The sequence below is a fragment of the Telmatherina bonti genome (assembly GCF_933228915.1).
Source record: "Telmatherina bonti genome assembly, chromosome: 20".
NCBI classification, from domain to species: Eukaryota; Metazoa; Chordata; class Actinopteri; order Atheriniformes; family Telmatherinidae; genus Telmatherina; species Telmatherina bonti.
In genome coordinates this window covers 6,143,428-6,167,521 of record NC_136618.1, presented here as the reverse complement: position 1 = coordinate 6,167,521, position 24,094 = coordinate 6,143,428, and the positions used below count along the sequence as shown (strand labels likewise).

The window sequence follows — 24,094 nt, the reverse complement described above, 5'->3', positions numbered from 1 at the left end:
ACGTTAAGAATGTTTGTGTCATGTTTGTCCTCCTACAGAACCAGATCAAAACAAAATTATATATCTTTTTCCATTTTTTAAACATTTTTGAAAAAGTTCCAGGGAGCCACTAGGGCGGCGCTAAAGAGCCGCATGCGGCTCTAGAGCCGCGGGTTGCCGACCTCTGGACTAGAACATGTTCAGATGTTTTGGACATGAGTGTGTGTGACACAGTGGAACATGGTAACACTCACATGTTAGAACGCTAACGACCTGCATCATCGTTCCCAGATCCATCGGCTGGTTGGGAGTAAATAAACCGGTTGATGTGAGGGTGTGAGGTGTGTGACCTGCTGCAGCACATGCGCAGCATAAATACTGCACATGCTGCACGCTGGGAGGTACACGCATCAGAACGCCTCATCTGGCTGGTAAGCTGAGAAAGTCACATGTGAAAACGTGTTTTTGGAACATTTTTCTTGCACATTTTGACACATCTGAATCACATGTGAAGAACATGAAAATTATTTATAAATCACATGTAATTTACAACTTAATCACATGGGTGGCACATGTGAATTTTCATAGGTTACACATTTGCATCATGTGGGTGACGCATGTTAAATTCCGGTGGGTGGCATGTGAATCTCGTGAGTAACATGTATGTAAATCTCATTTGGGTGACATGTGAATTTAATTGGTTACACATGTGCATCATATTGGTGACATCTGGATCTCATGTGGATCTCATGTTGGTGACATGGATAATATGTTGATCGCATATAGATGACATGTGAATCTCATGTGGATAACATGTGGGTCGCATGTGGATAACATGTGGAACTCATGTCGGTAACACATGAACTTTGTAGGACACGTGCATCACGTGGATGACATTAATTACACATGGGTGACATGTAAATACATAGAGCACATGTGAACCATGTGCTTGACACATACATTTTAAATGCAATCCACATATGAATCACATGTAATCTACATGTGAATTACTTGTTCTTAACATTCGAAAACCACATGTAAAGGACACGTTTAACATGTGAATCACACGAGTAAACACTGTGTCAACAAGGTGTGATTCACATGTGAACTATATATTCATTACCAGTGAGTCACATGATATTATTCCAACACCACGTTCTGCTGGTACATGGACACGGAACCACACATTTCAGGCAGACTGAATGAATTAACCTCCGATCCTCTAGAGGGCAGCAGTTCTTTTCTCCGCTGGATTTATAATGGCTGAAGTCTGACCTTTTCCTCTACAAACCGTCCGTGTTCACATGTTTCCTCTGCAGAACCAAACACGAAGAATTGACGTTTCAGACGTCTCCGTCATGAATGTTTGTTTTGTTTTCGCCTAAAGAAACGACATTTTTCTCCCCGTTTTCCTCCATTTTCACCTTTTCTCTCCAACAAGCACACTTTTACTGAAAGCTCATGGCTGCTGCTGACATGATGTCAAAACAGTCTCTGACTGCGGTAATTAAACATGCAACACAAACATGCTGGCGGGGGAATTAGTTCATGCGGGTGCGTGTGCAGTACGGCACGCATGTAATGAAACATCTCAACAAAAGCAGTTTTTTCTGAGCTTTCACAGTCAGTGTTGTCAGTCATGCTACCATTTTAAAACATCCCGGCATCGTCATTGAGGCGATTCTGTGAATGACGGCCGCTTAACGCCCGTGCATGGGTGTGGATTTATGTGTGTGTGAGCAACGCAGCGTAATGTATATGTATGCAAACACACTCGCTGGCCTCTCCGGAGTGTGTGTGACAGAGCAGGCAATTACCCGCCCGGCTTCTCCACCATGCTTTATTTGCAATAACTGTCAGACATAACGCATCGGCCTCCTTATCTGATCTTTATGAACACACTTGTAGAGATTTGTGGAAGCCCTGCGGGGTGTTTCTTCTAAAGGACAAATGAAATAAGTAAGAATAAAAAAATATGTGAAAGTTCCACGGCGCCATTAGACGCCCTTTCAGAGAACTTGATCTATTTTTCTGCGAAGCCGAGAGTGCAGCCATCAAGCTCTGGTACTTCCCCGGTGGTGAGCAGACAAGCCAGAGGCAGCCGTGCATTTTTTAACACGCCTCCCGGCATCATTCAGCTGCTGTCAAGGCTGCGTGGGTTAGCTCGATGTTTCCCTTCAGTCGACTTCTGCGAGCCTTGGTACATCTGCAGGTTTGATGCTGACAGCACAGCCACCAAAACGCAGACGGATTTTAACCGAATGATGCGTCTGCAGGATTCTTTCAACAGCTTTCCAGCCGGCAGGAAGTGAGGCGGAGCCGCTGCGGCGGGGTGAACGGCCTGAGCGCCAGCCTGAGTGTTTCAGAGAGAAGTGAGGTTGGCATCAGGTCTGCACGGTGCCGTGACGCCCTGAGTCTGCTGTCACAGCCGCCGAGCGCAGGCCGGATGAGGGCAGCAGCCTCGCCATCTGTTGCACGACAGCCAAAGTCACCCTGCATGTAGACGGCGTGCGCGCCAGAGCGGCTGGGTGCTTTTCAGAGTCGCTGCGTGAATATGATCAAAGCCAAATTCACGTTTGCATCATCGTTTCAAAGTCTTGCTGCATGCGTGTTATCTGGATCCATATGAGGAATCTGTCTGTGTGCACGTCTTTACGTTCATCAAACCGCCATGTTTTCCTTCAGCAGCACTTTCATGCTGAATATTTTAGTCCTGAAGCATTTTAGTCTGCAGCTCCAGATTCCTGCTGCTGAAACCGTGAAGGTAACAAAGCAGGTGAGGAGAAAACAATCAGGTTTTCATTAAAAATCAGTCAAAAGCTTCAAAGTCCATTAGTTGGAAAAAGGAAAAACTGCATTTTACTTTTAGCAGATTCTAACACTCTGGTGAAATGTACAGAAAATGTAAAGGAATTTTATGATATTACATCATGTATGCTGTGCAGCCGGGGGGATCATGTGTTATACTTACAGGTTTTACAACTTTTTGCATCACTTTGTGGTAAAAACTTGACCTGTGTTCTGCCCCCTAGTGGACACCTTGTGCACTGTAACTATTTTAGTAATAAACAGTAAATATAAATAAACATTTAATTAAAGGGACAAATTAAAATTTAAGATTAAAAAAAAAAGGCTTTTCTCTCTAAATCCTGAAGACCAGGACCAAGAAAAACTGCTCCAATCCACATTCACACCGCTCTAAGTGTGTTAACTAGAACACAGCGTTCATACACAGATCTGCAGATCAGGGTTCAGGGTCCCACAGGGACACCTCAACACCCCCCCCCGCCCACCAATGTAATATTTCATTATGAGAAAAGGTTTTTATTATTATTATTATTATTATTATTATTATTATTTAACTGATTTATTTTTAGGTATTTACTTTTCTTTCATTCTTTTTTCAATTATAAAAATACTTTAAATAAAATAAAATAGAATAAAGCTGAGGAGGTTTATGCTGTGAATTTTATTTTTTATCTATTCTATTATTTAATTGATTTATGTTTACATATTCTTTTTATTTTGCCTCACTTTTTATTTTTTTTTATTTGCTGTCAAAATTATAAATCATATAAAAATTTCGAAAACTAAATAAAAACAAATAAATGAAATGAAATGAAATGAAATTGGCAGCGGGGGTAAAATAAGACATGTCAGTGACGATGAGGACTCCTGATTGGTCCGGTTCGGGTTAGTTCGATATCTCATGGCGTTGATCAGACCGTCACGCAGACCCGGAATGGAAATGGGAACGCTGGCGTGAAGATGAGCAAAGCAAAGAGACTGAAAGTGAGAGGCTGGTAGCATCAGGCCCGCCAGCAGCACTGACCACTTCTCGGGGCAGCAGCGAGTCCTCCTGACGAATCACCACCAGGTTCACGGTCCCGCCCATCGGTGATGCTCGGAGCAGAGCCACCACTTCCTCCTGGCTCTTCCCGTTCAGGTCCACTCCGTCTACCTGCACACCCAGGAACACACACATGTGGAAACAGCAGAGCGACTAGTTTCTGAAACCCCCGAAGACCACGTGACCCCCAGCCGGGATGGAAAAGCTCCGCCCCACCTCCAGCAGCCGGTCCCCGGCTTTCAGTCGGCCGTCTTGGATGGCCGCCCCTCGAGGTAGGATGTTCTTGATATAAATGGGAGCACTGCCCCCGATGGGGACATCTCTGGACGTGATGCTGAACCCAAGACCCTCTGGACCTACAAGAGAAAGCACATGAAGAGAGAGAGGTTCACAAACCAGACAGAGGTCTAAGATGGTACGTTTGGCTCAGTCAGGTCTGTGTTGGTCATGTGACTGCGTTTTGGCACCATGGACCCCGCAGGTCGACGGAAAGGTCACGTTGCTGCTTTCACTGCTTCAATGATCATTATTAAACTTTGATCTTTAATCCACACAATGAGCTGCTCCATGGGAGTAAACTGGAATTAATTTACGACAATAAAACTCCCTGGAAGATGTCTGATGTGCAATCCCACGCACAGAAAGACATCTGAATAAATAAATCAATGAAAAGAAAAATACTTTCGTGATCCCAAAGAGAAGCTGAAAAATCAACCATCTGTGCTAAAGTTAAGGATTGTGCAACATCTGTCAGAATCTGGAAACATGTTCGCCTTCAGGGTGTGTCCCAGTCCGGCTTTCCTGCCAAGGAAAGATGAAAACATGTCCCTCTCCCTAAACATAGAAGCCACAGTTAAAGATACGTGCATGTGGACTCTGGTGAGTTCCAGACTGGTTACAGGCTGGTCTGGAACCAGAACACACTGGGAGAAATGAATGATTATAGATGCACAAACTGCAGGACGTCTGAACAGCCAAACTGCAGTTCTGTGATGTGCACCAGATGTTGTCGGCAAACCAGGCTGGAAAACAACATGGAGGTCTGGCTGGTTGCAGGATTTACTCGTCAATAAAAGATGTTTTCATTTGAGGCGGATTCGAAAAAACATCAGACAAAACGAGTCGTGGAAGAAATGAGAAAAAGATTTGATTATTTTTGTTTTATTTCCACTTTTTGGACATTAAATCCGTCATTTTACCGACTTACTTTGATGTAAAAAGACACACAAATTCTGTGTTTTTATTAAAAACTGCCCCAAACTACCCCAAACTACCACGTCCCAACTGACCCTCCACGTCCCAACTGACCCTCCACGTCCCAACTACCCCTCCACGTCCCAACTGACCCTCCACGTCCCAACTATCCCTCCACGTTCCAACTACCCCTCCACGTCCCAACTACCCCTCCACGTCCCAACTGACCCTCCACGTCCCAACTATCCCTCCACGTTCCAACTACCCCTCCACGTCCCAACTATCCCTCCACGTTCCAACTACCCCTCCACGTCCCAACTGTCCCTCCACGTCCCAACTCTCCCTCCACGTTCCAACTATCCCTCCACGTTCCAACTACCCCTCCACGTCCCAACTATCCCTCCACGTTCCAACTACCCCTCCACGTCCCAACTGTCCCTCCACGTCCCAACTACCCCTCCACGTCCCAACTATCCCTCCACGTCCCAACTGACCCTCCACATCCCAACTGACCCTCCACGTCCCAACTATCCCTCCACGTCCCAACTATCCCTCCACGTCCCAACTGACCCTCCACATCCCAACTACCCCTCCACGTCCCAACTGACCCTCCACATCCCAACTGACCCTCCACGTCCCAACTATCCCTCCACGTCCCAACTGACCCTCCACATCCCAACTGACCCTCCACATCCCAACTGACCCTCCACGTCCCAACTATCCCTCCACATCCCAACTGACCCTCCACATCCCAACTGACCCTCCACATCCCAACTACCCCTCCACGTCCCAACTATCCCTCCACGTCCCAACTGACCCTCCACATCCCAACTACCCCTCCACATCCCAACTGACCCTCCACGTCCCAACTGACCCTCCACGTCCCAACTATCCCTCCACGTTCCAACTACCCCTCCACGTCCCAACTGACCCTCCACGTCCCAACTCTCCCTCCACATCCCAACTGACCCTCCACGTCCCAACTGACCCTCCACGTCCCAACTATCCCTCCACGTCCCAACTGACCCTCCACATCCCAACTACCCCTCCACGTCCCAACTATCCCTCCACGTTCCAACTGTCCCTCCACGTCCCAACTGACCCTCCACGTCCCAACTATCCCTCCACGTCCCAACTACCCCTCCACGTCCCAACTATCCCTCCACGTTCCAACTGTCCCTCCACGTCCCAACTGTCCCTCCACGTCCCAACTATCCCTCCACGTTCCAACTATCCCTCCACGTTCCAACTGACCCTCCACATCCCAACTGTCCCTCCACGTCCCAACTGACCCTCCACATCCCAACTGACCCTCCACGTCCCAACTGACCCTCCACGTCCCAACTATCCCTCCACGTTCCAACTACCCCTCCACGTCCCAACTATCCCTCCACGTTCCAACTACCCCTCCACGTCCCAACTGTCCCTCCACGTCCCAACTATCCCTCCACGTTCCAACTACCCCTCCACGTCCCAACTATCCCTCCACGTTCCAACTACCCCTCCACGTCCCAACTGACCCTCCACGTCCCAACTATCCCTCCACGTTCCAACTACCCCTCCACGTCCCAACTGACCCTCCACGTCCCAACTATCCCTCAACGTTCCAACTACCCCTCCACGTCCCAACTGTCCCTCCACGTCCCAACTATCCCTCCACATCCCAACTGACCCTCCACGTCCCAACTGTCCCTCCACGTCCCAACTGTCCCTCCACGTCCCAACTATCCCTCCACGTTCCAACTACCCCTCCACGTCCCAACTGACCCTCCACGTCCCAACTGTCCCTCCACGTCCCAACTATCCCTCCACGTTCCAACTACCCCTCCACGTCCCAACTGACCCTCCACGTCCCAACTATCCCTCAACGTTCCAACTACCCCTCCACGTCCCAACTGTCCCTCCACGTCCCAACTATCCCTCCACATCCCAACTGACCCTCCACGTCCCAACTGACCCTCCACGTCCCAACTATCCCTCCACATCCCAACTCTCCCTCCACGTCCCAACTGTCCCTCCACGTCCCAACTGACCCGCCACGTCCCAACTATCCCTCCACGTCCCAACTGTCCCTCCACGTCCCAACTGACCCTCCACGTCCCAACTATCCCTCCACGTCCCAACTCTCCCTCCACGTCCCAACTATCCCTCCACGTCCCAACTATCCCTCCACGTTCCAACTACCCCTCCACGTCCCAACTGTCCCTCCACGTCCCAACTCTCCCTCCACATCCCAACTGACCCTCCACGTCCCAACTGACCCTCCACGTCCCAACTATCCCTCCACATCCCAACTGACCCTCCACGTCCCAACTGACCCTCCACGTCCCAACTATCCCTCCACATCCCAACTGACCCTCCACGTCCCAACTGACCCTCCACGTCCCAACTATCCCTCCACGTCCCAACTGTCCCTCCACGTCCCAACTCTCCCTCCACGTCCCAACTGACCCTCCACGTCCCAACTGACCCTCCACGTCCCAACTGACCCTCCACGTTCCAACTACCCCTCCACGTCCCAACTATCCCTCCACGTTCCAACTACCCCTCCACGTCCCAACTGACCCTCCACGTCCCAACTATCCCTCCACGTTCCAACTACCCCTCCACGTCCCAACTGTCCCTCCACGTCCCAACTATCCCTCCACGTCCCAACTGACCCTCCACGTCCCAACTGACCCTCCACGTCCCAACTATCCCTCCACATCCCAACTGACCCTCCACGTCCCAACTGACCCTCCACGTCCCAACTATCCCTCCACGTTCCAACTACCCCTCCACGTCCCAACTGTCCCTCCACGTCCCAACTCTCCCTCCACATCCCAACTGACCCTCCACGTCCCAACTGACCCTCCACGTCCCAACTATCCCTCCACATCCCAACTGACCCTCCACGTCCCAACTGACCCTCCACGTCCCAACTATCCCTCCACATCCCAACTGACCCTCCACGTCCCAACTGACCCTCCACGTCCCAACTGTCCCTCCACGTCCCAACTCTCCCTCCACGTCCCAACTGACCCTCCACGTTCCAACTGTCCCTCCACATCCCAACTGACCCTCCACGTTCCAACTGTCCCTCCACGTCCCAACTACCCCTCCACATCCCAACTACCCCTCCACATCCCAACTGACCCTCCACGTTCCAACTACCCCTCCACATCCCAACTACCCCTCCACGTTCCAACTGTCCCTCCACATCCCAACTACCCCTCCACATCCCAACTGACCCTCCACGTTCCAACTGCCCCTCCACATCCCAACTACCCCTCCACGTTCCAACTGACCCTCCACATCCCAACTGAGCCTCCACGTTCCAACTGCCCCTCCACATCCCAACTACCCCTCCACGTTCCAACTGACCCTCCACATCCCAACTGACCCTCCACGTTCCAACTACCCCTCCACATCCCAACTGACCCTCCACATCCCAACTACCCCTCCACGTTCCAACTGCCCCTCCACATCCCAACTACCCCTCCACGTTCCAACTGCCCCTCCACATCCCAACTGACCCTCCACGTTCCAACTGACCCTCCACATCCCAACTGACCCTCCACGTTCCAACTACCCCTCCACATCCCAACTACCCCTCCACGTTCCAACTGTCCCTCCACGTCCCAACTACCCCTCCACGTCCCAACTGACCCTCCACGTCCCAACTGTCCCTCCACGTCCCAACTGACCCTCCACGTCCCAACTGACCCTCCACATCCCAACTACCCCTCCACGTCCCAACTACCCCTCCACGTCCCAACTGACCCTCCACATCCCAACTCTCCCTCCACGTCCCAACTACCCCTCCACGTCCCAACTACCCCTCCACGTCCCAACTCTCCCTCCACGTCCCAACTGACCCTCCACGTTCCAACTGTCCCTCCACGTCCCAACTACCCCTCCACATCCCAACTGACCCTCCACGTCCCAACTGACCCTCCACGTCCCAACTGACCCTCCACGTCCCAACTGACCCTCCACGTCCCAACTACCCCTCCACGTCCCAACTACCCCTCCACGTCCCAACTACCCCTCCACGTCCCAACTGACCCTCCACATCCCAACTCTCCCTCCACGTCCCAACTACCCCTCCACGTCCCAACTACCCCTCCACGTCCCAACTCTCCCTCCACGTCCCAACTGACCCTCCACGTTCCAACTGTCCCTCCACGTCCCAACTACCCCTCCACGTCCCAACTGACCCTCCACGTCCCAACTGACCCTCCACGTCCCAACTACCCCTCCACGTCCCAACTACCCCTCCACGTCCCAACTACCCCTCCACGTCCCAACTGACCCTCCACGTCCCAACTGACCCTCCACGTTCCAACTGTCCCTCCACGTCCCAACTACCCCTCCACATCCCAACTACCCCTCCACGTTCCAACTACCCCTCCACGTTCCAACTACCCCTCCACGTTCCAACTACCCCTCCACGTCCCAACTGACCCTCCACGTCCCAACTACCCCTCCACGTCCCAACTACCCCTCCACGTTCCAACTACCCCTCCACGTCCCAACTACCCCTCCACGTCCCAACTGACCCTCCACGTCCCAACTACCCCTCCACGTTCCAACTACCCCTCCACGTCCCAACTGACCCTCCACGTCCCAACTGCCTAAATTAGGCTTTCTAAACAGCCTTTTCTAAACAATGCTTTCCAAAATGACTCTTTCTAAATGAAACTTTTTAAAAGAAACTTTCTAAACGAAGCAGAAAGATTGGTTGGTAAAAACTACTGCAGATCATTTCATTCCTCTATTTACAGGAAAGTTTACCGTCTACACTCTAACCAGCAGAAACCACCAGCACTGGAACATTTACAACAACAATCCAGCTAATCCCTTTTCTTGCTCAGGGTGTGTGTGTGTGTGTGTGTGTGTGTAGGAATGTATAAATGTACACAGTTACCTTTTGGTTTTTTTATCTTCCAACTATGAGATGTTTTTGATGTGACAGAACTGAACAGAAAAGAATTCAGCATCTCGCGGCTGAATCCAAGAAAAGCTTCAGCTGTCGGCGGAGCAGAAATGTTTCTTTTAGTTTTACAGGCTGACCTTCATGCTACACAGAAGGAATATGAATCACATCCAAAAGCAGGAAACAAATCCAATAACAGGCCGTACAAGGACGTCAGGTCTGACCTTTACTGCTGACCACACTGGTGAAGGTCTGACGGAACCTGCTACAAGCAGAAGCCAACAAAGTATTCTCACCTGCTCCAGGTTTCCTGCATGTCGACGTTTCCGTTGGAGGGTTTTAACGGCCGTGATTAATATTCATGTGAAAGTTGCTCATTTCACAGAGCTGTCAGCACCTCTGATGGCTCATCATGACCTACTTTTCCCTGCGTGTCTCTTCAGCAGGCTGTCGATCGCTCTGTCAGCTCTCTGACAGCGACGTGTTGACGAATGAGGATGAGGCGGGAAGGAAACTTTCTCATGGCGGCAGAGGCATTTGCGAGGACTTTCACTGGAGAGGAAGATGTTGGGGATCTGTACGGCCATGTTTCCTCATCAAGTGAAGCAGCTAATTGGTGTTCATGCTGGTTTCATCTTGTTGAACTCCATAACATTTGGGATTCACGTCATTTAAACTTTAATTTCAGAGGCCACATTCAGCAGGATTTCATGGGAAATGACTGTTACCTGTCCAGATGTACCTGCTGCGTGCCTGCTGGGCGCTGCGATTAACTCCTGCTTCCCCGCAAGCCTGAACAGGACTGAGCCACAGCCAGTCTAAATGGGGCATCAGTACAACGTAATTCCCTCCATTTTACCTGCATTTTCCTGACTCAACATTGTTTGGAAGTTTCAAGGTTTATGAACAATATCCAGTCCAAAAACCTGCTTTCAGATAAGAAGCAGCATCTCTGGCTGGGTTAGGATGATCTTTATTTGAACCAGGGGTGTCTGAACTCAGCTCTGGAGGTTTTTTCAGCCAGCTGTCAGCCAGATTTCAGCTTTCAGCCAGATTTCAGCCAGATTTCAGCTGTCAGCCAGATTTCAGCTTTCAGCCAGATTTCAGCCAGATTTCAGCTTTCAGACAGATTTCAGCTTTCAGCCAGATTTCAGACAGATTTCAGCTTTCAGACAGATTTCAGCTGTCAGCCAGATTTCAGCTTTCAGACAGATTTCAGCCAGATTTCAGCTGTCAGCCAGATTTCAGCTTTCAGACAGATTTCAGCCAGATTTCAGCCAGATTTCAGCCAGATTTCAGCTTTCAGACAGATTTCAGCTGTCAGCCAGATTTCAGCTTTCAGCCAGATTTCAGCTTTCAGACAGATTTCAGCTTTCAGCCAGATTTCAGCCAGATTTCAGCTGTCAGCCAGATTTCAGCTTTCAGACAGATTTCAGCCAGATTTCAGCTGTCAGCCAGATTTCAGCTTTCAGACAGATTTCAGCTGTCAGCCAGATTTCAGCTTTCAGCCAGATTTCAGCTTTCAGACAGATTTCAGCTTTCAGACAGATTTCAGCTTTCAGCCAGATTTCAGCTTTCAGCCAGATTTCAGCCAGATTTCAGCTTTCAGCCAGATTTCAGCTTTCAGACAGATTTCAGCTTTCAGACAGATTTCAGCCAGATTTCAGCTTTCAGCCAGATTTCAGCTTTCAGCCAGATTTCAGCCAGATTTCAGCTGTCAGCCAGATTTCAGCTTTCAGACAGATTTCAGCTTTCAGCCAGATTTCAGATTTCAGCCAGATTTCAGCTTTCAGACAGATTTCAGATTTCAGCCAGATTTCAGCTTTCAGCCAGATTTCAGACAGATTTCAGCTTTCAGACAGATTTCAGCCAGATTTCAGCTTTCAGCCAGATTTCAGCTTTCAGACAGATTTCAGCCAGATTTCAGCTGTCAGCCAGATTTCAGCTTTCAGCCAGATTTCAGCCAGATTTCAGCTTTCAGACAGATTTCAGCTTTCAGCCAGATTTCAGCCAGATTTCAGCTGTCAGCCAGATTTCAGCTTTCAGACAGATTTCAGCTTTCAGCCAGATTTCAGATTTCAGCCAGATTTCAGCTTTCAGACAGATTTCAGCTTTCAGCCAGATTTCAGCTGTCAGCCAGATTTCAGACAGATTTCAGCCAGATTTCAGCTTTCAGCCAGATTTCAGCCAGATTTCAGATTTCAGCCAGATTTCATCTTTCAGACAGATTTCAGCCAGATTTCAGCTTTCAGCCAGATTTCAGCTTTCAGCTAGATTTCAGCCAGATTTCAGCTTACAGACAGATTTCAGCTTTCAGCTAGATTTCAGCCAGATTTCAGCTTTCAGCCAGATTTCAGCCAGATTTCAGATTTCAGCCAGATTTCAGCTGTCAGACAGATTTCAGCCAGATTTCAGATTTCAGACAGATTTCCGCTTTCAGCCAGATTTCAGCTTTCAGCCAGATTTCAGCTTTCAGTTAGATTTCAGCCAGATTTCAGCTTTCAGACAGATTTCAGCTTTCAGCCAGATTTCAGCTGTCAGCCAGATTTCAGCCAGATTTCAGCTTTCAGCCAGATTTCAGCCAGATTTCAGCTTTCAGCCAGATTTCAGCTTTCAGACAGATTTCAGCTTTCAGACAGATTTCAGCCAGATTTCAGCTTTCAGCCAGATTTCAGCTTTCAGCCAGATTTCAGCCAGATTTCAGCTGTCAGCCAGATTTCAGCTTTCAGACAGATTTCAGCTTTCAGCCAGATTTCAGATTTCAGCCAGATTTCAGCTTTCAGACAGATTTCAGATTTCAGCCAGATTTCAGCTTTCAGCCAGATTTCAGACAGATTTCAGCTTTCAGACAGATTTCAGCCAGATTTCAGCTTTCAGCCAGATTTCAGCTTTCAGACAGATTTCAGCCAGATTTCAGCTGTCAGCCAGATTTCAGCTTTCAGCCAGATTTCAGCCAGATTTCAGCTTTCAGACAGATTTCAGCTTTCAGCCAGATTTCAGCCAGATTTCAGCTGTCAGCCAGATTTCAGCTTTCAGACAGATTTCAGCTTTCAGCCAGATTTCAGATTTCAGCCAGATTTCAGCTTTCAGACAGATTTCAGCTTTCAGCCAGATTTCAGCTGTCAGCCAGATTTCAGACAGATTTCAGCCAGATTTCAGCTTTCAGCCAGATTTCAGCCAGATTTCAGATTTCAGCCAGATTTCATCTTTCAGACAGATTTCAGCCAGATTTCAGCTTTCAGCCAGATTTCAGCTTTCAGCTAGATTTCAGCCAGATTTCAGCTTACAGACAGATTTCAGCTTTCAGCTAGATTTCAGCCAGATTTCAGCTTTCAGCCAGATTTCAGCCAGATTTCAGATTTCAGCCAGATTTCAGCTGTCAGACAGATTTCAGCCAGATTTCAGATTTCAGACAGATTTCCGCTTTCAGCCAGATTTCAGCTTTCAGCCAGATTTCAGCTTTCAGTTAGATTTCAGCCAGATTTCAGCTTTCAGACAGATTTCAGCTTTCAGACAGATTTCAGCTGTCAGCCAGATTTCAGCTTTCAGCCAGATTTCAGCTTTCAGACAGATTTCAGCTTTCAGCCAGATTTCAGCCAGATTTCAGCTGTCAGCCAGATTTCAGCTTTCAGACAGATTTCAGCCAGATTTCAGCTGTCAGCCAGATTTCAGCTTTCAGACAGATTTCAGCTGTCAGCCAGATTTCAGCTTTCAGCCAGATTTCAGCTTTCAGACAGATTTCAGCTTTCAGACAGATTTCAGCTTTCAGCCAGATTTCAGCTTTCAGCCAGATTTCAGCCAGATTTCAGCTTTCAGACAGATTTCAGCTTTCAGACAGATTTCAGCCAGATTTCAGCTTTCAGCCAGATTTCAGCTTTCAGCCAGATTTCAGCCAGATTTCAGCTGTCAGCCAGATTTCAGCTTTCAGACAGATTTCAGCTTTCAGCCAGATTTCAGATTTCAGCCAGATTTCAGCTTTCAGACAGATTTCAGATTTCAGCCAGATTTCAGCTTTCAGCCAGATTTCAGACAGATTTCAGCTTTCAGACAGATTTCAGCCAGATTTCAGCTTTCAGCCAGATTTCAGCTTTCAGACAGATTTCAGCCAGATTTCAGCTGTCAGCCAGATTTCAGCTTTCAGCCAGATTTCAGCCAGATTTCAGCTTTCAGACAGATTTCAGCTTTCAGCCAGATTTCAGCCAGATTTCAGCTGTCAGCCAGATTTCAGCTTTCAGACAGATTTCAGCTTTCAGCCAGATTTCAGATTTCAGCCAGATTTCAGCTTTCAGACAGATTTCAGCTTTCAGCCAGATTTCAGCTGTCAGCCAGATTTCAGACAGATTTCAGCCAGATTTCAGCTTTCAGCCAGATTTCAGCCAGATTTCAGATTTCAGCCAGATTTCATCTTTCAGACAGATTTCAGCCAGATTTCAGCTTTCAGCCAGATTTCAGCTTTCAGCTAGATTTCAGCCAGATTTCAGCTTACAGACAGATTTCAGCTTTCAGCTAGATTTCAGCCAGATTTCAGCTTTCAGCCAGATTTCAGCCAGATTTCAGATTTCAGCCAGATTTCAGCTGTCAGACAGATTTCAGCCAGATTTCAGATTTCAGACAGATTTCCGCTTTCAGCCAGATTTCAGCTTTCAGCCAGATTTCAGCTTTCAGTTAGATTTCAGCCAGATTTCAGCTTTCAGACAGATTTCAGCTTTCAGACAGATTTCAGCTTTCAGCTAGATTTCAGCCAGATTTCAGCTTTCAGCCAGATTTCAGCTTTCAGACAGATTTCAGATTTCAGCCAGATTTCAGCTTTCAGACAGATTTCAGCTTTCAGCCAGATTTCAGCTTTCAGCCAGATTTCAGCTTTCAGACAGATTTCAGCCAGATTTCAGATTTCAGACAGATTTCAGCTGTCAGCCAGATTTCAGCTTTCAGCCAGATTTCAGCTGTCAGCCAGATTTCAGCTTTCAGCCAGATTTCAGCCAGATTTCAGATTTCAGACAGATTTCAGCTTTCAGACAGATTTCAGCTTTCAGACAGATTTCAGACAGATTTCAGATTTCAGACAGATTTCAGCTTTCAGACAGATTTCAGCTTTCAGACAGATTTCAGCTGTCAGCCAGATTTCAGCTTTCAGCCAGATTTCAGCTTTCAGCCAGATTTCAGCTTTCAGCCAGATTTCAGCCAGATTTCAGATTTCAGACAGATTTCAGCTTTCAGCCAGATTTCAGCCAGATTTCAGATTTCAGCCAGATTTCAGCTTTCAGACAGATTTCAGCTTTCAGACAGATTTCAGCCAGATTTCAGATTTCAGACAGATTTCAGCTTTCAGACAGATTTCAGCTTTCAGACAGATTTCAGCTTTCAGACAGATTTCAGCTTTCAGCCAGATTTCAGATTTCAGACAGATTTCAGCTTTCAGACAGATTTCAGCTTTCAGACAGATTTCAGCTTTCAGACAGATTTCAGCTTTCAGACAGATTTCAGCTTTCAGACAGATTTCAGCCAGACATCTGCTTCATCAGCCTCCCCTATAATAAATACTACTGTAAGCACATTTAGCTGGAACCAAATGTTTATAAATTCACATGACGGTACAGAAAGGAGGAAATGGAGGCTGAGAGACGAAACAGTTCCAGTCTGGAATGTGATTGGTTCAAAACTCCTAGTGAGACAAACTTTAACAAACAGAATGTTTTAACAGGTCTTTTAGCTGAAAGATCTGATCTGTATAAACACCTTTTGTACCTTTCTTTAGCTGGACTGTGGATCTGCTGGCTTTTTTCTTCAGGTAGGAGCTGCTGGATGGAGTGGTGCTTATCCTGCGCTGCAGGGACGGGGAGGAGACTGAGGAGGTCCTGGAGACTAAGATGGGGGTTGGAGTCGCAAACCGCCGGCTCGGCTCTGGGGTGCTTCCTGCCAGCGGGCCGCAGGAAGCAGAACTGCAGAAAAACACACCGATCACCGTTCGTTTTGCTGTAGATCCAGACCCTGACGGAAATTACACCTTCTGGCTGGGACGCCTGTTCATGCACATGTGAAGCACATGTGCACATATATGGTTTTGCATTATTTTCACGTAATGCACATGAGAAAGACACATGAAACACATGTGCACCACATATTCACATGTGCAAAGATGGTTTTGAAAGATTTTCATGTGAAGCACGTATGCTCATGCACTCATGCACATGTGAAGAACATCTGGTCCACATGTGTACACGTGTTTGGACAGTTTTTTAGATTCACATATAATTCACGTGTTTCAAATAAGAATTACTGATTCATCACATGCGATAAATCACATGTGAAACACGTGTTTCACATGATGTTTGCATGCTTTTCCACATCTGGTTCACATGTGGAATGTGTTGTTATTTCTAAGGATGCAAACTCATGTGATGAAACCCACTTGTGGCCAAGGCTGGGATGCGGTCCGGATGCCAGACTGGACCAGTCCCCCGAATGCAGCGAGTCCTGGCTGAAGCGGACCCGGCTGGTCTGGGCCGGACTGAACTCGCTGTGGGCTGACAGCAGCTCGTACTGCCTCTTCATGGCCGCCGGAACAACGTGGAAGAGGATGAGCGGGGAGCGCATGGCTTGGCGGAAGATGTTCTGAGCTCTGCAGCAGAGAGAGGAAGAGGAGGGAAGACATGGAGTCAGATGGAGCGGGAAGTCATGATAAAGATGGCTGAACGGTGCAACACAGATAAACTGTTACACATGACGTCAGATTTTCACCGCTGATGTTCAGTTTGTTTGTTTCCTTCTCTGTGTTTTATTGGACTTTTTATTTAAAGTACTTTGAGTTGTTTCTCCATCAATCCGTCCATCCATACATTACTCCATCCATCAATCCATCCATCCGTCAATCCATTTATCCATCCGTCCATCCATACATTACTCCATCCATCAATCCATCCATCCGTCAATCCATTTATCCATCCGTCCATCCATACATTACTCCATCCATCAATCCATCCATCCGTCAATCCATTTATCCATCCGTCCATCCATACAATACTCCATCCATCAATCCATCCATCTGTCAATCCATTTATCCATCCGTCCATCCATACAATACTCCATCCATCAATCCATCCGTCAATCCATTTATCCATCCGTCCATCCATACATTACTCCATCCATCAATCCATCCATCCGTCAATCCATTTATCCATCCGTCCATCCATACATTACTCCATCCATCAATCCATCCATCCGTCAATCCATTTATCCATCCGTCCATCCATACAATACTCCATCCATCAATCCATCCATCCGTCAATCCATTTATCCATCCGTCCATCCATACATTACTCCATCCATCAATCCATCCATCCGTCAATCCATTTATCCATCCGTCCATCCATACAATACTCCATCCATCAATCCATCCGTCAATCCATTTATCCATCCGTCCATCCATACATTACTCCATCCATCAATCCATCCATCCGTCAATCCATTTATCCATCCGTCCATCCATACATTACTCCATCCATCAATCCATCCATCCGTCAATCCATTTATCCATCCGTCCATCCATACAATACTCCATCCATCAATCCATCCATCCGTCAATCCATTTATCCATCCGTCCATCCATACATTACTCCATCCATCAATCCATCCATCCGTCAATCCATTTATCCATCCGTCCATCCATACAATACTCCATCCATCAATCCATCCGTCAATCCATTTATCCATCCGTCCATCCATACATTACTCCATCCATCAATCCATCCATCCGTCAATCCATTTATCCATCCGTCCATCCATACATTACTCCATCCATCAATCCATCCATCTGTCAATCCATTTATCCATCCGTCCATCCATACATTACTCCATCCATCAATCCATCCATCCGTCAATCCATTTATCCATCCGTCCATCCATACAATACTCCATCCATCAATCCATCCGTCAATCCATTTATCCATCCGTCCATCCATACATTACTCCATCCATCAATCCATCCATCCGTCAATCCATTTATCCATCCGTCCATCCATACAATACTCCATCCATCAATCCATCCATCCGTCAATCCATTTATCCATCCGTCCATCCATACATTACTCCATCCATCAATCCATCCATCTGTCAATCCATTTATCCATCCGTCCATCCATACATTACTCCATCCATCAATCCATCCATCCGTCAATCCATTTATCCATCCAATCATCCATCCATACATTTTCTGATGCTTTCAGTTGTCTTATACATAAAATATGATAAATAAATTAACAATACAGAAGTTTGTTGCATTTTCAAACAAATGAAATCATTTTCCAAATTTTTACACATTTTTTAGAATTAAAATAATTTTAGAATAAATTCAGTTTAAATTGCATTTCATCCTGTTCTTTTTTTTATGATCCAACTGAAACAAAACATCCTGCGATGGACTGGCGAGCTGTCCAGGTCCCTGCCTTTCACCCAGAAACTGCTGGGATAGGCTCCAGCTTCCCAGCAACCCTGAATTGGATTAAGTGGTTAGGATAATAAATGAATAAAACAAAACATTAAAAAAGCAGAACTGTGGTGACAGATAATGTTCTCTGATTGACTGCATCATTAACCCTTTCATGCACCATCTCAGCCACAGTTTTAAAAGCCAATATACGCTAAGAAGGATGGTGATTTGATTTTTACACATATCTCACATTCAGTCACGATTTGCATTTGATTCTACTTTGGATCCACGGATTGATATAAAACGATATTAGACATAACTAAACATTTACAAGATAGATAAACAGCAACTGGAGTATCATTCGACAGTTTTATTTCTCAGCTCAGGTATTCAAATCAATTAATATAAATAAAAACAATCTGTTACAAATAAGACAGACGGGTAGTAAACAACGTACTAAACTTAAACCAAAGCAATTTTCAAAATTAAATGGTTTTTGATAAATGTTATTGTATTGATTTTTCAACAATATTTGAAGATTTTAGTCGATCACTGACCACCTGATTGATGTGAATCGGTCTTACACCCCTCATCTGTCCTGAGTTATGTCAGGACAAATGAGGCGTTTTACACTGAAGAAAGAAAAACTGATAAAAAAGTGATGAAATCCCAGAGAACTGAGGAAAAAAAAAAACAAAAAAACAACACACACACACACAGAATAACTAAATCTATTGAGAGTAAAATAACTGTATTTACAGAGTTAAAATTAAATTCAGCAGTAGAATGTAGAATTTTTATGTTGAATGTACTATTATATCATAGACTATTATATCATTTAAAAAAATGTTTTTTTATAGTTAAAGGGTTTTTTTGTTTTATAATAAACTTTTGTTGGTATTTCACTATTTAAAAAAAAAAATTCAGGACTTTATTTTGACAGATTATTTTTTACAGTTTTCATGGAGTCTCGTCCCATCATAATCTGTATTTTTAAGCACGTTAACAGGACAACCAGAGCAGAGATGCTGAATCATGCACCATATATGTTTACAGAAGTAACACGAAACCACATTCTTTACAAACAACATGAACACACACGCTGCGTCTCACGTCAGTCGAATTAACCGAATGAGCCCAGACAAGAGCGCGACATCGTCTCCAGACACAGGTATCACTCGGTCTGGTTTCCAAGTGGCGCTTAGCATATAGATAGGCTGGCTAGAAGAGAGCTGCAGAGGCCAACACACACACACACACACGCACACACACACTGATGCCGTCCGAAGGCAAACAGCTAAGCTGCTTCCACCACAACACAGAGGAGAGAAAACACACATCCAACCTCTTCTGCAGGATCTGGACTCACGTCTTTATATTTATGGTAATTTACAAAAATCATTCAAATACGCAGAGCGAGGGACGATGGCTGGATGTGTACGCGTGCACGTGCATGTGTTCATACCCACATACACATCATCACTCCAGTAATCAGCCTCCGTACGAGCCTGATTGAATAATAAATTACCCCATCAATGCATCATTACATTGAGTTGGATTAAGTGCCTCCAAATATTTCCCCCCGCCAAACAATCCAAGGAGATTCCACGCTCCCTTCAGAGAGTCGCACAATCAGGAGCGGGCGAGGAGGCGCAGATGTGGAGCAAAGTTTAGCTCAGTCGCCTCATTCCCATGCACAATCACAACATGTCAAGCATCTGGGCGTGTTTGGCGGCGGGCGAGGAGCAGGACGAACCATCCCTCCCTCGTGGATCTGGAGGGGAGACTCCATCGCGTCTGGAAGAAAACTGCAAGTGTTTCCCAACAACTGAGAAAGTTGCTTTGCTTAAAGGAATTATTAAACTGTTGTTTAACATTAAAACTCAACTTGAGCCTTTTTAAGCACACTGTAAAAAATTATCTGCAAATTACTTTTTTTTTTTTTTTTTAGTTTTCTCTTCTTTTAAATTTACCAAATACCAAAATCACGTAAATCTTTAATGTAAAAAAACATAACTGTGAAAATAAAGACTGATTTTTAATAAATATAAATTAATTTCACACAAAAGACATTTACTAATTTAACTGTTTCACTAAAATTACTTTAAAAAACATTTCAATTGCAAAACTCAAGTTTTAAATGAAAAAAGATCATTTTACAGTAAATTTATTTACTTTTAAAAGGTAAATGTGAAATATTCACATTTCACATGAATTGTTTTTGTATTTTACACAACATTTTCATCTGTTTGGATCATTTATTCGCTGAGTCATTGTTTTGTATCTGAGAGGAAGGAAACTTCCAATGTCCACTCCAGGTGACGCACCGTAAAGTTTAAACTAAATTCATTCAGAAAATACCTTGAAACGTGTTTTTTAAAACCAGAACGACGCAGAACGTTTGTCAGAAACACGCCGGACAGAAAGAGGAGAAAAGGATCTGAAAAAGCCAAAGAAAAGCATCCAGAGTCGCTCTGCGTGGAAAGGAAAACTTACTGTTCGAAGCGCAGGTTGCGGATGTCCGTCTGATTGATCCGGATGATGCAGTCGTTCTCCTGGAAGAGACCTTCCTGTTCAGCTTTCCCACCACGCTCCAAACGCTTCACCAGCAAACCCTGAGTCCTGCAGAGCGACAGGTCACAGGAGGGACGGTCAGAGACCGGCGCCTGCAGCCCCAGTAAGGGCGCCAGATGTGGGTAAATTATCAAACATTTCAGGACAATCTGAAATCAGATGATACGGGACTTCAACCTGGAGTCCAGTTTCACCCTGAAGTTATTCTGGACTTGGTTCTGTTCTTTAACTCTTACATAAAACCGGTTCTCCAGAACCACCACCTTCCACCTACGCAACATCCGACGGATCAGGAGCATCGAAGTGATGCAGGAAATCTAGCCCAGATTTCTTCCTTCCTGATTGGACGACTGTAATTCCTCATTATTGTTCTGTTCCAGATCCCAGTCCGGCTTCAGGAACCAGAACCGGATCCCAGTCCGGCTTCAGGAACCAGAACCGGATCCCAGTCCGGCTTCAGGAACCAGAACCGGATCCCAGTCCGGCTTCAGGAACCAGAACCGGATCCCAATCCGGCTTCAGGAACCAAAACCGGATCCCAGTCCGGCTTCAGGAACCAAAACCGGTTCTGGTTCTGGTCCTGATGGAGGTTTTCCTCCTGGTTCTGGTCCTGATGGAGGTTTTCCTCCTGGTTCTGGTCCAGACGGAGGTTTTCCCTCCTGGTTCTGGTCCTGATGGAGGTTTTCCCTCCTGGTTCTGGTCCTGATGGAGGTTTTCCTCCTGGTTCTGGTCCTGATGGAGGTTTTCCTCCTGGTTCTGGTCCTGATGGAGGTTTTCCTCCTGGTTCTGGTCCTGATGGAGGTTTTCCTCCTGGTTCTGGTCCTGATGGAGGTTTTCCTCCTGGTTCTGGTCCTGATGGAGGTTTTCCCTCCTGGTTCTGGTCCTGATGGAGGTTTTCCTCCTGGTTCTGGTCCTGATGGAGGTTTTCCTTCCTGGTTCTGGTCCTGATGGAGGTTTTCCCTCCTGGTTCTGGTCCTGATGGAGGTTTTCCTCCTGGTTCTGGTCCTGATGGAGGTTTTCCCTCCTGGTTCTGGTCCTGATGGAGGTTTTCCCTCCTGGTTCTGGTCCTGATGGAGGTTTTCCTTCCTGGTTCTGGTCCTGATGGAGGTTTTCCCGCCTGGTTCTGGTCCTGATGGAGGTTTTCCCGCCTGGTTCTGGTCCTGATGGAGGTTTTCCTCCTGGTTCTGGTCCTGATGGAGGTTTTCCTCCTGGTTCTGGTCCTGATGGAGGTTTTCTTCCCTGGTTCTGGTCCAGATGGAGGTTTTCCTCCCTGGTTCTGGTCCAGATGGAGGTTTTCCTCCCTGGTTCTGGTCCAGATGGAGGTTTTCTTCCCTGGTTCTGGTCCTGATGGAGGTTTTCCCTCCTGGTTCTGGTCCTGATGGAGGTTTTCCTCCTGGTTCTGGTCCTGATGGAGGTTTTCCCTCCTGGTTCTGGTCCTGATGGAGGTTTTCCTCCTGGTTCTGGTCCTGATGGAGGTTTTCCCTCCTGGTTCTGGCCCTGATGGAGGTTTTCCTCCTGGTTCTGGTCCTGATGGAGGTTTTCCCTCCTTATTGAACTGGTTTTCAGTAACAGAGTTATTTTAAACTGGACTGATGTGGCTCATGATGGTTTCGTCTAACTGGTTTAGAACTGGACTCTAACAAACTGGACTGAATTGTTGTCTGGATCCAAACAATCCAGAACTTTGGAACCAGCTGTGCTTCAAACAGCTGTTTTCATGTTCAGTGAGTTTCCTGAAAACGAAGTTTCTGAAGTTATTTGTGCTGTTTTGTGATGTTTCCGACGTTGGACACGTTGGATGCGTTTCCCTCAGGCCTGCAGAGCTGCTGCTTTACAAACTCCATTTTAAGCCTCTGTCTTTTTCTGTGTGCAGGGCTGAGAGAATGACAGGCGAGTTGTCGGAGATAATCCAGACCACGAGCTCGGAGATCATCTTCCGGCTTCCATGGGAACGCTACAGTTTGCCTCCCCTGGAGCTTAGGAGGAGAGCCGGCGATGCTGGAATAAATTCCACAAGAAGTTTCAAGGCAGTGCCATCTCAGCAATCCCTTCAAAAAAGCCGACCTTTACCTTCAAATACCCCCTTCCCTTCATCCTGCTTTTCTAAATAAATACATCAGTGAGCTCCTCTGGGTTTTAGTTGGGCCCGAAGGATAACCACATGCAAAGATATCTGATGCGTACGCACACAGCAGCACAACGAATTGCAGCTAACGACGCTGGAGGCTTCAGGGAGACTGTCTGCAAAAGTCTGAGCTTCAAATCAAGTTTCAAACTTTTCCTTTTCATGCAAAAGAGCAAAAACCGTGACGATAATGTTAAAGGCTGAATGCCTTCCATAATTCCCGGGGAGAAAACAGCGCTCTTACGTTGTGACCCTGTTTACGAGCAACGTCAAGGGCAGACGTGAAGAGCTCCTTAGCATTTCAGCCAAACAAGGCCACTTTCAGAACATTGCTGTAATTGGCTGCATAATGTGGAGATCCACGCTCGCACAGCAGCTGCATCTCCGTCCTCACCGGGGGCAAACGCTCACGCATTAAGTTGAAATTAAAGATCAGAAAAAGGCCCTTCCCTGTTTGTCGTGTCCGAACCGCATCGCCGGGTCGGCTGGGCGCAGAGTAATTGCAGGCGCTGCTGAAGCAGACATGACTGTTCCTTATCTCTAAGTGTTGTCAGCTTGAAAACAAAGTCTCACGCACAGAGACGACGGCACGGACACACTCTAATGATTCCTGATCCGCTAAGAGACTACAGACAGTGGATAAAGGAGTCATGGCTGATCCCTGATCAGTATTCACAGCAGCGAAAGGGAAGGTTGGGGATAAAGCAGCATTTTACAGCTTTGAAGATGATGATTTTATAAAAGCGGCTACCGTCATGTTTACTGCAACACAAACCCCTCTTCCTGTTTGCAGAAGAGACCAATGAACACTTTAAAAGGTCTTTTCACAGGTTGCAAACATAGACTGTATATAAAAGATGGGCGGAGCCTCCCTGACGTCACCCGTAGGTTTCTGAAGAGCTGAATTGAAGCTCGGTGGGCGGTTCCTACCATCACCATCTTGGCAGCGTCATGCGCGTCGTCTCACCCAGAAAATACAAATATGGTCAAAGAGGTGGAGCTGAGAGGGGGGCTGTGAGCGTCATGGTG

At 46.8% G+C, this 24,094-nt stretch overlaps 1 protein-coding gene across 1 annotated transcript in view; it reads right to left on the bottom strand.

Moving 5' to 3' along the window:
- Positions 1-24,094, bottom strand: part of LOC306770681 (partitioning defective 3 homolog) — a gene marked incomplete at both ends in the record, with an annotated part of 372,575 nt that overhangs the window by 136,992 nt on the left and 211,489 nt on the right. Inside the window, 5 exons of the mRNA XM_079259581.1 lie at positions 3,812-3,940; positions 4,046-4,185; positions 15,687-15,880; positions 16,351-16,560; positions 20,863-20,988. Of these exons, the coding sequence (XP_079115707.1) occupies positions 3,812-3,940; positions 4,046-4,185; positions 15,687-15,880; positions 16,351-16,560; positions 20,863-20,988 (799 nt within the window). The remainder of the gene's footprint in view (positions 1-3,811; positions 3,941-4,045; positions 4,186-15,686; positions 15,881-16,350; positions 16,561-20,862; positions 20,989-24,094) is intronic.